At 47.3% G+C, this 15,762-nt stretch overlaps 1 protein-coding gene across 2 annotated transcripts in view; it reads right to left on the bottom strand.

Moving 5' to 3' along the window:
* Positions 1-5,939, bottom strand: part of Alox5 (arachidonate 5-lipoxygenase) — a 35,295-nt gene extending 29,356 nt beyond the window's left edge. For both annotated transcript variants that reach the window (XM_070020413.1, XM_070020414.1), the window contains exon 1: positions 5,706-5,939. In XM_070020413.1, the coding sequence (XP_069876514.1) occupies positions 5,706-5,855 (150 nt within the window). In that variant the 5' untranslated portion in view covers positions 5,856-5,939. The remainder of the gene's footprint in view (positions 1-5,705) is intronic.
* Positions 5,940-15,762: the final 9,823 nt, after the last annotated feature.

The following is a 15,762-nucleotide window of genomic DNA, read 5'->3' as shown; positions in this document are numbered from 1 at the left end:
GGCAAGCCTGGGCTGTGAGCAGCAGGGAATCAGGACAAGCCCTGCGCTGTGGCTCACAGGTACCCAGCAAAGGAGCCATGAGGACAGGTAGGAGGAAGATGCTGAATCTGTGTGTTCAGGTCCTGGGCTCACAGCCTAGAGGGACTTCCCTTGAGGCCAGGAGGGGGTGAGGATGCAGGGAGAAGGTGGGGCTTGTGGGTACTAGCAGAGCAGGCAGAACAGAGGGAAGTGAGTGTATGGTCAGGCTACAGGGGAAGTGGCTTTCTTGTGGCTCTGAGGGTTAGGGGGGACTGGAGGGACTGATGCCAAGAAAGCTGAGGGGGAGAGAGGGTGCCCAGGCCAGACTAGCACGTACCAGAGAATCCAAGGCAGACACCTTAAATGGGAGGGAAAACCCAGCAACTCGTGGCCATGAGGAAGAGACCTAGTAACTTCTCTAAGGGACAGCAGAGTGACAATTCAGCACACTGGAGTACAGTCAGAGGAGAATGGGACCCACTAGCACCCCGTCCTCACCCATGCTTTGTAGGGGCAAAGAGCCCCCAGTTGCACCTGGGGTGAGATTACTAGACAGTTTTCTGCTACCTGATGGGATCTTCTACAGGCTAGTTTGTCTGGTCATGCCAAAGGGTTTGCTGGTCTAACTTCAGGCTAGAAGAACAAGGGTGAGGGTCTCAACCATGACCCGACTCAGGAAGTCATAGGCACAAAGTCTGGTGGCAACGGCTCTAGCATCTGAAGGGGACAGCTACTGGAAGAGTCAGCAGAACTGAGAAAGGCCTCCTAGAAGGACAATACCATTCAGGGGAACGTGTCAAACAGCACAATAAAGCCCCAGGAAGTATGTGGGACTAGCAGTCTCCTAGGCTTTTCTGCCCTAGCTGGCTTTGAACCACGGTCCTCTGACCTCAGTTTTCTTAGTAGTTAGGTTTCCAAGTCTGAGCCACCAGCACCTGGCTGCCTTCCTTTTTACTTTTTTAGATAATCAACAAGCCTGGAGAGGCTCGGTTTGGTTGTGCATAATTGTAATCCCAGCTGCAACTATAACACAATGAGAAGTATTTATGAATGTAAGCATATCTAAACACAGAAAATGTATGGTAAAAACACTGTGGTAATGTTAATCAGCTCCAATATAATCTTTCTCTCTCTCTCTCTCTCTCTCTCTCTCTCTCTCTCTCTCTCTCTCTCTCTCTCTCTCTCTCCCTCTCTCTCTCTCTCTCTCTCTCTCTCTCTCAAATTGTTCTGGTCCTGGTCAGGGTCTGGGTGCTGTCCCCGAGCTGTTTTTCTCAAGGCTAACACTTTACCATTTGAGGCACAACTCCACTACCGGCTTTTTCGGTGCTTAATTAGAGATAAGAGTCTCAAGGACTTTCATACTCAGGCTAGCTTCAAACTAGGATCTTGAGATCTCAGTCTCCCAAGAAGCTAGGATTACAGGCATGAGCCACCAGCACCCAACTCTGTCAGCATTTTAAGAAAGGCCATACATTCATGAGTCCCTATTCCAGACTCCACTGTTGCTGGGTGGGATGGTAAAAAGGATTTCTGAAGGACCAAGGAGGCAGCCCACTTGGGGGCATATCTTGGGGGTGGGGTCTTATAAGACGCTGAGTGGAAGGAGGAGGAGGCTCTGGAACATAAAAATAGTGAGAGGTAGACTGCTGGGCAGACAAAAGATAGAATGGGACAGAGAGATGAGGAGAGATTGCAGTCCAGTAGTTAGGAAGGTGTGGAGCAGAAGGAGAGAAAATGTGCATAGGAAGCAGGGGATTTGGGGACCAGAGATGGAGGCTGGAGGACAGACAGAGCAGGAGACGTTGGAGCAGAAAGAAGGGACAGTTGTAGAGGTGACAAACAGGACCCTTGAAGAAACAGGGAGCAGAGGAAGACGAGGAAGACAAAGGAAGCAGAATTCAGGAAAGAGGTGGGATTGTGAGGCAGGGCTGGTTCTTAAGAGATACTGAGGATAAAAAGAAATACAGTGATGGATTAATATAATCCGTATTATGGCATTAGTAAGCCAGGATATATTATTCTAATATGTTCTTTATATAATGTATTACATATAATAGATATCTTACTATGTTCTTTCTGAATATATAATACATCCTATTTGGGGGGGAATCCTTGAGACCCTCATCTCATCTCCATTTACCACCAAAAAACTTGGACTGGGGCTGTGGCTCAAGTGGTAGAGTGAAAAACCTAAGGGACAGTGTCCAGGTTTTGAGTTCAAACCCCAACACTAGTGCAGAAAAAAGAATTAGTCTTGTCTATGAGTCAGTTGAATTGCATATTGGGGGAGAATATATTGACCATCTATCACCTGGAAACTATTGTGTGGAAATAATCTTTACTGTGGTTATGCTTACTGGCTTTGGTTCTGATGCTAACACTTTTCAGTGTTCCAATGGTACTTACCTGCTATGCAAATACTTCCTCTAAGGTTTTACTTCTCTACCTTACCAGAAAGGGGCAGCTTGTCTTGATTTATTTTTTATTTTTATTTTTTGTGCTGTTACTGGGGCTTGACTTCAGGGCCCTGTGCTCTCACATGGCTTTTTCCCTCAAGCCTCATGTTCTGCCACTTGAGCCATATCTCCATGTCTGGCTTATGCTGATTTGTTGGAGTCTCATGGACTTTCCTGCGCACATTGGCTTTGAATCACAATCATCAGATCTCAGCCACTTGAGAAGCTAGGATTACAGGTGTAAGCTTACAGTGCCCTGCTTAATATATTTGTGTGTGTGTGTGTGTGTGTGTGCTGAGGCTTGAATTCAGGACTTGGGTGCTGTCCCTTCGCTCTTTAGCTCAGAGCTGGCCCTCTACCACTTGATCCATAGCTTTACTTCCACAGCTTGTCTTTAACGGAGACTCAGACTCTGGCTGCAGGAGGAAGTAACTCAGAGCTGTGCAAGACAGTGTGAAGTAATTTTGCATCAACAGGAACTTTCTCAAAAGCTGATTATTTTCCAAAGGACCTTTTGCACCCAGCTGGTTCCGGTGCGGTACAGCAGCCCCTCTTTACCCACTGTTCTGTCATCTTAATGGAAATGTGCTTGCAAATCTCTCCTGAAATTTGCCTCTGGGATTCTTGCAGAGATATTTAATGGCAATGTTATTTGAATGAGAGCTCAGGTGAGAAGGTGGAACAGTGGAAGGGAAGTAAAGAACAGAATAGATCTTTCATTTTTCATCCAATGACTCCACGATAGGAACACCAGTGTCCCCTCTCAGGGGGAGCCACCCAGGGTGCTCCATGCTGCAGTTCTGAGCACACTGTTCTGAGCCTTGTGGTGTGCTGAGAATGAGCTCCATTGAAGCCTCTGCATAAAGAGGAAGCAGTCTGCCCTCTGTCCTCCCTGAGCTATTGCAGGAATCCAAGGCACACTGGAAACCAATGAAGGGGCTTTGGAAATGGCAGTGGCTACCAATACCCCAAAGCATGTCACATCTACTGCACTGTGCAGGGAGCTCAGGGCCAGTTCTCTGACTGCGGAAACAAAGCAATAGAAATCACTCTTATGTCCAACATCTTACTCTTAGAGGAAGTCCAGCCAGATTAAGAGTCTGCTTAGGTTAGCTAAATTTCAGGTCCAATTACATCAAGGCCTTGAGGCTGCAGGGTAGAAATCAACCTACTTAGAGTTCGGAATCTAGGAAGGAACTTGACTATTATTTCTTCTATTAAGGCTCTGCACACTCTGGAATGAATTCATGAATTTTATGTTGAAACGTATGGACTCACCAGCTGTGTTAATCACAGTCAATTCTGAGTGATTTTATATGGGTTTGCCTAATAATAAGCTAAATGGTGGTGGGTAGGCAGCTTGATAGAATTTTATTTATAGTCTGGTTCAGGAACTACAGGTGGTGATGGCAGGGCACAGATATTCTCAGAGCATCTGCAGTTTGTCTAGGCCTACTACCAGCTGCAATTCCTTCCTTCCTTCCTTCCTTCCTTCCTTCTTTCCTTCCTTCCTTCCTTCCCTCCTTCCTTCCTTCCTTCCCTCATTCCTTCCTTCCTTCCCTCCTTCCTCTCTCTTTCTCTCTCCTCCCTCCCCCCCCCCTTTTTTTGCTGGTCCTGAGCTTTGAACTTGGCCTGAGCACTGTTCCTAGGCTCCTTTTGCTCAAGGCTAGCACTCTACCATTTGAACCACAGGGCCACTTCTGCCTTTTGTTTTCTGTGATTAATTGGAGATAAGAGTCTCACTGCCCAGGTCAGCTTTGAACCACAATCCTGAGATCTCATCCTGAGTTACTAGGATGACAGGTGTGAGCCATGAGCATCCGGTACCACCCGCACTTTCTAGGCTCCAGGTACTAGGTAAGGCATTTTCAGAGAAAGCTCTCCAGCATCTGAGGGTAGCAATCTCTTCATCCATTCAACCATTCCCTCTCGCACTCACTAGATTCTTTTCTCCTTCCTTCCTTCCTTCCTTCCTTCCTTCCTTCCTTCCTTCCTTCCTTCCTTCCTTCCTCCCTTCCTCCCTTCTTCCCTTCCCTTCCTTCCTTCTTTCCTTGCTTCCCTTCCCTCCCTTTCCTCCCTCCCTCCCTTCCTTTCCTTCCCCTTCCTCCCTCCTTCCCTCCTTTCCTCCCCTTCCTTCCCTCCCTCTCTCCTTCCCTCCCTTTCCTTCCCTTCCCTCCCTCCCTTTCCTTCCTTCCCTCCCTCCCTCCCTCCTTCCCTCCCTTTCCTTCCCTTCCCTCCCTCCCTCCCTCCCTCCCTTCCTTTCCTTCCCCTCCCTCCCTCCCTCCTTCCCTCCCCTTCTTTCCCTCCCTTTCTCCTTCCCTCCCTTTCCTTCCCTTCCCTCCCTCCCTTTCCTACCTTCCCTCCCTCCCTCCTTCCCTCCCTTTCCTTCCCTTCCCTCCCTCCCCTCCCTCCCTCCTTCCCTCCCTTTCCTTCCCTTCCCTCCCTCCCCTCCCTCCCTCCTTCCCTCCCTTTCCTTCCCTTCCCTCCCTCCCTCCCTCCTTCCCTCCCTTTCCTTCCCTTCCCTCCCTCCCTCCCTTTCCCTCCCTTTCCTTCCCTTCCCTCCCTCCCTCCCTCCCTTTCTTCCTTTCTCAAACTCGGAACCTGACCCTGTGGCTCACTGGCTAGCGCTCAGTCAGCTGGGACACGCTTCCTACGGTTCCCAGTGGCTGGCTTCTGGCGGTGCCTGCTGAAGCAGCCAGCCGCAGGCACCGCAATCGCCTGTTGCCTCGGATCCCCGAATTCCCAGGGTCCGGGGTCTCATGGCCCCTGGGACGGAAGTGTTGTTCCCAGGTGTAAAAACTCCGCGCCTTCCCGAAGGGCTCTGGCGCGGGCCCTCTAGTTTTTCCTCTAGATTGCCGGCCGCCGCCGGGGTGCGGAGAAGACCGCGTCCCCAGGAGCGGGCCCGGGCTCCCCGCGACTCACGACGGGACCGACGCGGCCCGCGTACCGCTGCGCTGCCGCCGCCCCGCCCCGCCCCGCCCGGGCCGCCCCGCTCAGCCCGCCCGCCCGGGCGCACGGGACCGGCGTGGCACCGCCGGAGCAGGGGCCTCCGTGCAATGGAAAAGAAGCCCGGAGCCCTTTCCTCGCGTGGAGGAGCGCGACGCCCAGCCGACCCCCGTCCTCGGCCGGGTGCCACCTCCCCTCCGGTCCGCCGGCCCCCGGGGCGCCGCAGGTCCCGCGCTCCGCCGCCCCGCGCGGCCCCGCGCCCGCCCCGCCGCCGCGCGTCCTCACCGCGCCGCGCTCGAAGTCATTGTAGAAGGCCTTGTCCAACAGGTGCTTCTCGCTGCAGCCGGCCGAGCCCACCAGGCTGAGGTAGATGTAGTCGTCGGTGCCCGCGAACCACTGGCTGCCGGTGGCCACAGTCACCGTGTAGGAGGGCATGGCGGTCCCAGCGGGGCCGGGACCCGCGCTCCAGGGCCGGGAGTCCACGCACTGCAGCCGCCGAGCGTGCGCACCTGCCGGGCCCGAGCCTCGAACTCCCTCCGAGGGAGGGCTGTGCTGCGCTGACCCCGCCCAGGGCCTCGCCCCGCCCCGAGCCAGCCCCGCCCCGAACCCCACCCTGACTCGGGACTCCAGGTTCAGCCTTCACCCCACCCCCTGAGGCACCAACCCCGCCCCTTGGCCCCGCCCCTAACCTCCCCTTAGTTCCAAGCCCCGCCCACTAGTGGCTCCACCCAGACCCCGCCCCGAACTCCCCCTAGCTACTAACCTCACCCACTCATGTCTGGAAAGCTTGCTTAGCTGGTTGTTTTTCAAGAATGGACACATTCTGCGAGAGGCAGTGGGAGTGTAATCTATGGATCACGTCTTGTACACTAGATCTAGTGAATGGGGTACTTCAGGCCAAGGGTAGGTGCTCCATTTTGGGGAGCCCGGGCGCCATCTGGTGGTAAATACGGCTTCCTCCTTCACCTGCCAGGACACAGACAAGGCAGCAGCTGACCATGCCCTTTTGCCACCCTAGGTGAGATGAGGGTAGATTCCAGTGGGATTGATTTTATTCATCAAAAAGCAAACACCAGGCAACCAGCAGAAAACCTGGAAAAGGAGCTGTGGCTCAAAATGATAGAATGGTAGCCATGAACAAAAGCAGCTCAGGTGTAGTGTGCAGGCCCTAAACTTAAGCCCTACCACCACCACCACCAAAAATAAAGGCAATCACCAAAGAGGTTCTCTGGGAATCAGATTGTAAGATAGGAAAGTCTGTGGTACAATTGTTGTGGGTTGAGTGAAGGCTGCCTCTGAGTGGACAGAGGCTCCGGTACTCAATTGTGCCAGACAAAATACATGCTCCAGAAAGAAACGCTATGGGATTTCCCCTTGTTAGAAAACTGAAGGAGAAAGGAACAGGCTGGACTTGATCTCAACAGGCAAAGACGATTTATTGAGGCGAGAAACCTTCCCACAGGCATGGAGATTGTGCAAGGAGCTGGGGTTGAAGTTAGGCTTTTATGAGGTCTGAGCAAGGAGACTGAGGTTATTGAAGAGGTTATTAGGGCTAGGGGAGGTGGGGATTTGCAGTTAGGCCTGAAATGAAAGTAACCAGTCCAGAAGACCACACAGATGCAGTCACATAGAACAAAAGGAGTTTATTGCTAGCAGAGCTGACAAGGCCAATTCTCTCATGGGAGAGGGAGAAATGTCACCTGTCTTTGTTCAGGGACATCTTTATGCAGTCACAGAACTAGAGGAGGGAGGTCACTCTGTTTGTCACTGAAGATAGGGCATAGGCAGGGCAGAGAGTGGGAAACCGATCCATCCAGAGAAGCCTATGGCTGGAGCACCGGAGAGTTTTCTTTTCTTTGTAGGTTTTCTTTGTAGTTTTCTTTTCCTGAAAGGTAGGCCTGGGTGGAGGGCGTTCTGCTGATAGCAGCTGGGGGCTAGAGATACATGGGGGAAGGGGCCTAGGATGGTGACTGTCAAGGCCCACAATGGAGTGTGGCTCAGGTCAGATTGCCCTGCCTGTGTCAAGCATGTCCACACATACCTGGGGTTTTGCTTGATGTTTGTATGCACTTGGCATAATAAGATGAGGGTCAATCCTTCATATTCTGCCTTTACACACATAAGATTGGGCTAAGAGGGAAGAAGTAAGTCCTTCACCCCTCAAACCTAAAAATGGAATGTCTATCCAGGCACCTGGTGGCTCACACCTGAAATCCTGGCTACTCCTGAGGCTGAGATCAGAGGATCTCACTTGGAAGCCAACTGGAGCAAGAAAGTCCAAATGTTACATGGGAATTCCTCTAAGTATGCTGTCTTGGATGGCAGGCTGAGGTTGGAAACAGTCAATAAAATATGCCCCATGGGTTTTAAGGAAGCTTCTTGGGCAGTGGCAGTGTAGCAGGAAGACCCTTACTCAGGCAGGCAAGCCCTCCTAGTCGTCTGGAGTGACAAAGCCCACCACAACAAAGTTGTTAACAAAGAAGCAACTTTATTGAGAAGGTTCCTACACTGACTGGTCAGGGCCGCAGCACAGGCTCGGGAGCTGATACTGCGACCCTGAGCAGTCCCCATTCTTTGGTTTTGAAAGGCAAAATCCATGAGCCTGGTCATGCTCAGGTGACCAATAGGATCATAACACACACAGAGGATTGTACAGTCATACCAGACCACACAGAGTTTAACCTAAGCATGTGCAAAAGGCAGGGTTTACCGTAAGCATGTGGTGTCACCAGTTGGAGCCAGATTACAACCTGTTTTATGGGTCAGTCTTTAACTGAAGGCTTAGTCTTGTAACCATCTCCGACAGATGCAGTCTCCACACTTGCACACCTGTTAACACAATTATTTATGCCTTTTTCTAAAAAAAATATTTTATCTATTTTGCCTCGTTTTTCCAAAACTGACCCTGGACTCTTGATCTTAAAAGTGGGTTGATGGACGAAGGTCCATCTTCTGTAACTTCTTCAAGCTGACTTTAGGGGCGTTGATCCTACCTAGCCAGGAACCTATAACCTTAGCCTATTTTACAAAGAGGCTACTAGGGTTAGATGTCATTAAGAACAACATTTTAACTTTTGACAACTGCACAGACTTTTCTCTAGCTACAACAGTGTAGCCTGTTTAGCACTCTGGTTTGCAAAAGCATCTTTCTGGATGGCTTAGGAATGTGATCTCTAGTGACCCTAACAATGCCTAAGTTACCTGTGCAGGCCTTCAGACAAATATCAATAGAAACACACTCTCAGGTTTATAAACCCCTCCCCCCCCCTTTTTTTTGAACAGATGAATTTCATGTAGCTGGTGTCAGCTCAGTTACTGCCAATTAGGGATTTGGGCACATATAGGAGTTGGGATTTAAACTATCCCCCACATTTTATAATTTTAGCTTTTTACTATGATCACAGAGGATTGGCAAGTTCCTTTCCCTTCCAAGGTAGATAGTCATGGACACTAGGCATGCTTACAAACTATCTTCCCATGATCTCCTGGCTCTGACCAATTTTTGAAGAGCCATATACAAATGACTCTAGGATCTGACATTCCTCCCATCCAAGCAGTGGCTTACTGCCTCTGGATGCTCCACCATTGCTTTTGTCCCAGGAGTGTCTTCTCCACACTGGGATAAATGCCTCATTGGCATTTCCCTTAGCTGGTCGCTGGACTTGAACTTGGGGCCTGAGTGCTGTCCCTCAGCTCTCCAGCTCAAGGCTAACACTCTGTCACTTTGAGTCCCAAAGCAACTCTGCTTGTTCTTTCAGTACTCTGCTGGCTGAGTAGAGGTGACAGTCTCACAAGGACCTTTTTTTGTCCGGGCTGGCTTTGAACCAGTTTGCAGATCAAAGTCTTATAAAAGGCCACTTTACTCTAATTAAAAGCAACAAGGTGGTCAACATAGAAGTAGCTTTGAAAAATGCTCTTACCTGGAACTTATTAAGAGCCAGAGTTACATCTGACAAACTTGTAAGAATCCTCTGTGCTTCGCTCTGGGCTTGCTGGAAATTGTTTAAAAAAAACCTATAAGAGCAAACTGGAATAGCAATTATTTTGGTAATCCTAATTTTTCCTTTGTGCACTTTGAGGCAAATGTTAAGAACAATTTTACTTTTAAACTTTATATCCAAAAATCCATTCCTAATTTTAAGCCTCTTATTAATGTCTTTTAATATTTTATACTTTAGTTTTCATTTGCATTTTGAAAAGATCCCTTGAAATCTTGAGGCCAAGTGTTACTCATTGTCTTTTGGCTACTTGTTTTAAAACAGATACATATTAAAACTTTTAAACTCAAATGACAATTTTTCCTTAATGCAAGAATTACAATCACCATCACTGTACCAAGAAGCTAGACTTAATACCTTTATGACTTTTAAAAACATATCCTAATTGTAGAACATCATTGAAAGCAAGTCATATTATAAAATAAACTTTTTTATTTGTCGGTCATGGGGCTTGAACTCTGGGCCTGAGTGCTGTCCCTCAGCTCTTCAGCTCAAGGCTCGTGTTCTACCACTTGAGCTACAGCGCCACTTCCGGTTTTCTGGTGGTTTATTGGAGATAAGAGTTTCATGGACTTGGGGCTGGGACTGTGGCTTAGTGGTAGAGTGCTTGCCTAGCAGGCATGAGGCTCTGGGTTCAATTCCTCAGTACCACATAAAAAAAAAAAAAAAAGAGTTTCATGGACTTTCCTGCCTGGGCTGGCTTTGAACCATGATCCTCAGATCTCAGCCTCCTGAGTAGCTAGGATAACAGGTGTGAGCCACCGGTGCCCGGCTACAAATAAACTTTTTAACCCTCTTTTTAAGGCCTTTTTATTGGGGGGGGGTCTGGTCATGGGGCCTCAACTCTTGGCCTGGGTGCTGTCCCTCAGCTCTTCAGCTCAAGGCTAGCGCTCTACCACTTGAGTGACAGCACCACTTCCGGCTTTTTTCTTTTTGCTTATGTGGCGCTCAGGAATCGAACCCAGGGCCTCACGCATGCAAGGCAAGTGCTCTACCACTGAGCCAACTTCCCAGCCCTTTTAAAGGCCTTTTTAATTTTAACTTTAACACATCCAAGGGGCAGTTTTAGCAATACTAATCAGATCATCACATCACTAATTTTAACCATCATGTTTCAGGTGTCTATCTGCAGGGAAAAGGGACAGAACAAAGATGGGCCACTTGGCCCCTCCTATGGAATGGGCACACACTCAATCTGACTCTTTAAGGTTAGATGAACTGTGTTTGTGCCAGCTTGCCCTCTTTCACTATGTGTTGACTCCTCCTAGGGCCCATTCCACAATCTGTGGACTTTCCCCAGGGCCTGTCCCACCATGCATGACTGGCTGAACTGCACTTCTACCTGTTCACTCCTCACCCCTAAAGATAGGTCTTCTATTGGCTTCTAAGTTTTTCCCCTTTCTTTTCTCTTGGTTCTTGAATGAAATACACAGTTTTAAACAGACAGAACAGGTAACATCTTTGACACTGTTAAACTAACCTTTACATCTAAATTTCTAATATTTATCTCCAAATTTTAGCCAAGGGAACTAAATCCCAAACAGCCAATGCATTTTTGTTAAGCCAGATAACTTGATTACAGTATGAACAGCCTCATGCATTTTAAAATATTAGATTTTATTTTATTTATTTTATTTTATTTTTGTCCGGTTGTGGGGCCTGAACTCTGGGCCTGAGCACTGTCCCTCAGCTCTTCAGCTCAAGGCTAGTGCTCTACCACTTGAGCCACAGCGCCACTTCCGGCTTTTTTCTTTTTTGCTTATGTGGTGCTGAGGAATCGAACCCAGGGCCTCAGGCATGCAAGGCAAGCGCTCTACCACTGAGCCAACTTCCCAGCCCTAAAATATTAGATTTTAAAATACCAGATTTTCTAATTTTCAAGTTAAAGAACCCTTAAAAAACCTTTTAAAGCAATGTGAAAATTCTTTAAAATTTTTGGGGGGCTGGGAAGGTGGCTCAGTGGTAGAGCACTTGCCTTGCATGCATGAAGCCCTGGGTTCGATCCCTCAGCACCATATAAGCTAAAAGAAAAAAGTCAGAAGTGGCGCTGTGGCTCAAGTGGTAGAGTGCTAGCCTTGAGCTGAAGAGCTGAGGGACATCGCCCAGGCCCAGAGTTCAGGCCCCACGACCAGACTCCCCAAAAACCTTTTTTTTGGTAATGTCCAAACCTCATAACCTTTTGAATTTTAAACTTAAACTCATCCAATTGTTACAGCATGCTGACAATTCTTATCTTGAACATGTTCACATGCATACAAAACACACACATCTTAAAACATGCAAAAATTAAAATCAGTTGTATGTACATTTTCTAAAATCTTCAGATAACAAGTATTTAAGACAAGATTTTCCTTTTTTTATTTAACAGAGTACTTTGTTAAGCTTCATTTTCCCAGGGCTTGCTTGTTTAGCAAGGCATTGTACCAATTGATCTTTTGAATACCTTTAGTTGGAGGAAGGCTGGAGGTGGGGGGGGGGTCATCTGAAACTAAACAGGACCAGCTCACAGCAGTCTACACCCTCCCCTCTGGCAGTCTCCATTGGGAGAAAATTCAGCCTGAAGCTTGAAGGGGACCAAACTAGTCCAGCAACCTTCCAAGCCTCACAGGGAGGAGGACAGAGCAGGTCTGACCAAGCCCAGCTGGAGGCTGGAACTTTCATTCCCCCAGAGATGTTCAAATAAATAACAAAAACAAACACAAAAACTAAGGATCCACTTTTAAAACTGGTACCAATTCTAAAACAGGACAAGAACTGAAGATTGAGTTGGGAACTGATGGGCCCCCAACTCATCCCTACCAGAACTCTGTGCTGTTCCCACTCAGCAAGCTGAATCCAGAGTCCGCTGAGTAAGCTTGCCACTCTCACCCAGAACTTCCCTACCTCAGAAAACATAGAACAGAAACCACACTGAAGTAAACAAGAGAGGCAAGTGGCCACAAAGACAAAATCAGGTCTCAGTGAATGGGGCTATATCTCACCACCATTCACAAGTGGAACTCAAATCCACTTACGAGGGGACTTGAACCCCCTCTACTCACCTCTGGAGGATTTTTCTTTTAGATTCCTGCAAACGTTGACCCAGGGGCCTTCCAAGGTGGAGGAGAATTCCCAGTCATCTTGGGGCAAGGGAAAGAAGTCCCTAGAGACCATCCCCTCAGACTGGCAGGTTCTCCCCCATGCTCAGACCCCCTGGGCCAAGACCTGAGGCTAAGATCTTGTTGGGGCCACTTGCAGGTGGTAAATGGCAGTTTCATAATTGACAAAGAAACAAGTTATAAAAGCAGAACTAGCAGGGTTTTTTTGTTTGTTTTTTTGAAATCTTTAAAATGAAGTAGGACAAGGTCTAGTGGTGTCTGGGAGTGGACTCACTTTGTCCCATATTTTTCCTGTAAAGTAAATCCAATTACAAAGGGCAAGCAAAAGCAAAAGCACATGATTATACACAGAATGAGAGGGATCCCAAAACCAAAAGTTACTTTTTCTGTCAAACTATTTTCTCCACAAGTAAGCCCCTGTCCAACTAGGATGGCTAGGACTGGTGGAATTGAGGGGTACAGGTGTCCCTGGACCTCCTTGGCTGTAGGGGACTCTGCTGCATCCAGTCTCACCCTATTTTTGGCCTCATTCTGGTGCCTTCTCTACCTAGGTCGACCACACTTACCTCGAGGCTTTTCTTGGAATTTCTCTCCAACAGCCAGGTGCCCACACACTGTCCTCTGGTCAGGGACTTCAATCCCCCTCAGGTTGGAGTGGCTAAGAGCTCTATCCCGGATGAGCCCCCATTAAATGTAGTAGGAAGATTCCTACTCAGGCAGGCAAGCCCACCTAGTTGTCCAGAATGACAGAGCCCACCACAACAAAGTTGTTAACAAAGAAGCAACTTTATTGAGAAGGTTCCTACATTGACCAGTTAGAGCTTCAGCACAGGCTCAGGAGTTGATACTGCGACCCTGATTGGCTCCCATTTTTTGGTTTTTAAAGGCAAAATCCATCAGGTAGTGCCTGGTCTTGAGCAGGTGACCAACGGGATTGTAACACACACAAAGGATTGTACAGTCATACAAGACTACACACAGGTGGCCAATAGGCAGAGTTTACTGTAAGCATGTGCAAAAGGCAGGGTTTACCATAAGCATGTGGTGTCACCAGTTGGAGCCAGATTCAACCTATGTTTTATGGGTCAGTCTTTAAATGAACGATCAAGGGTGGGTTAGCTTGTTAAGGGGAGGGGGACCAGGTACATTTTTTTTCATTCCAGGAATTAGGCCCATCAAGTCTAAAATCCCTAAAACAAAGGCAAAGCTCAAAATGGAATCATACCACCTTGGGCCCCATCTCAGGGTCCACTTCAGCAGTTGCTGTACAACTTTCTTTTTCTCCTACAGAATCCCTTTTTTTTAATGCCCTGAACAATATACCAAGGTGATGACTTTTGTTAATCAGATTTCCTTCAATAAGACTAGGATTTCTTGGGCAGACATAGAAGGCTTGGGCCTGTAACTGTCTCTGATAACTGAAGTTTCCCACTCAAGGGGGTTTGTACTTGTTACCACTGTTTTCCCATGCCTGTTTCTTTCTTAATCTACTCTGCCTCATTTTTCCAAAAAAATGACTTTGGTTCATCGATCTAAAGGGAAGTTGATTGGTGAAGATCCATCTTCTGTAACTGAGTAAAGTTGAGTAGAGGCTCTGGCCCTGCCTAGCCAGAGGCCTGAAGTCTTGTCCTATTTTCTAAGGGCTGCATGGAAAATTCAGTTGTAGGCTTGCCAGGATGAGATGTCATTAGGAGCATTTTTTTTTTTTTTTTACTCCAAACCATAAAGGAAGCCATATGAGAACTTAGGGAGGATAACAAGCCACAGAAACAATATAAGGAACAACAAATCAATATTTCCCACATACTAGTACCAAAAATAAAACTAGCAATTTTTAACGAAGTGGTTCCAGAGAACCATAGGTAAGGAGCTTATTAAAGCTAAGAACGAAGTTACATGTGAAATTTAACTCTTTACATGTACATATTTCTTCTTGGGCTGCAGTACGGATGTCTAAAGGTGTCCATTTTTGGAGGACAGTTTGTCTCATCATTTTTAACCTCTGAATTTAACAAATAGAGCCCTTGGAAGTATCATTGAAGGCTTTCTGGATGTATTTGCTGAAGGATTTTAAATGCCATATAACATCCTCCAGGCCAGCAGCTGGAATGGAGAGACATGCCATGTGATCACACCAGTGGGAAAACAGACTTAGTCCATGTATGTTGTAATGCTGGCAGATTTGTAGGTTTCATTGAAGTTTGGACCCATTATAAAAATGAGTTACTGAGAACTGCATAGGGTCCTTTCCATTTAGGTAAAAGTTTATCTGAGGGAGTGTAAAAGCCATTTTATACACCAGGCCAGTGCAACCTGGTTAGCTCTCCAGTTTGCAAAAGCATTTTCCTGTTTGAATAGAGAATCTGATCTTTGGTGACCCTCACAACGCATAACAGTTAGCTGTGAAGGTTTCCAGATAGCTTTTAATAGGGACATGATCTCAGATCTATGTTTTATTGGGAAGTCATCATTAGCTAATAAGCTTCTTTTAAAATGTCTGCATGGACATGTAATACCAAGAAAGTATAGTTAGAATCTGCACAGATATTTATTAAGACCTCTTTACATGAGTGTATGAGGTCTATTAGGCCCAAATAGCCAGGTGTCCATCCAGAAGAGTGTCTTGATCTACGAACACTCCAGCCTTACCCTCTTTCCCTGACCACATGAATTCATGTGGCTGGTGTCAAATAAAATTTTACTGCCAATTCGGGCCTTGGGCAGATACTGGAGGCTAGGACTTTTGTTAATTCTGAACCTTTCCTCATTTGATAGCCCTAGCACTTTACCACCCAGTATAGCAGGTTACTGATAGGCAAGGGTATACATTTCTGTCTACTTACAAAGTAGTAGACAGGTATAGGCATTAGATAGGTGTGCTTATACACTATTTTCTGATGACCTCCTGACTCTGATTACTGTTGAAGGGACAGGCACAAATGACTCCATTCAGGATCTGACACTGTCCTCTCTTATCTGAACAGTTTTTTTCAACTGTCTCTGGATGATCACTCATCTCCTCATCGCCAGGATAAGCTTTGTACCAGGATAATGTCCTAGTTGACATTTTTGCTTGTTGCTGAGATGACCTGTCCTAGTGGGTCGAATCCCAAGTTGGAGGGAGGTGACTGACAAGTCAAATGAAAGTCTTTGCCAATATTCCATTTTATTTCCAATTGAAGTAACAAGGAGATCAATAGAAATAGTTTTTAAGCAGTGCTTACCTGGAGCTTATTAGCATCAAAA

The sequence above is a fragment of the Dipodomys merriami genome, unplaced genomic scaffold (genome assembly GCF_024711535.1).
Source record: "Dipodomys merriami isolate MVZ:Mamm:240054 unplaced genomic scaffold, mDipMer1.0.p SCAF_14, whole genome shotgun sequence".
NCBI classification, from domain to species: domain Eukaryota; kingdom Metazoa; phylum Chordata; class Mammalia; order Rodentia; family Heteromyidae; genus Dipodomys; species Dipodomys merriami.
This window is presented reverse-complemented; position numbering and strand designations above follow the sequence as displayed.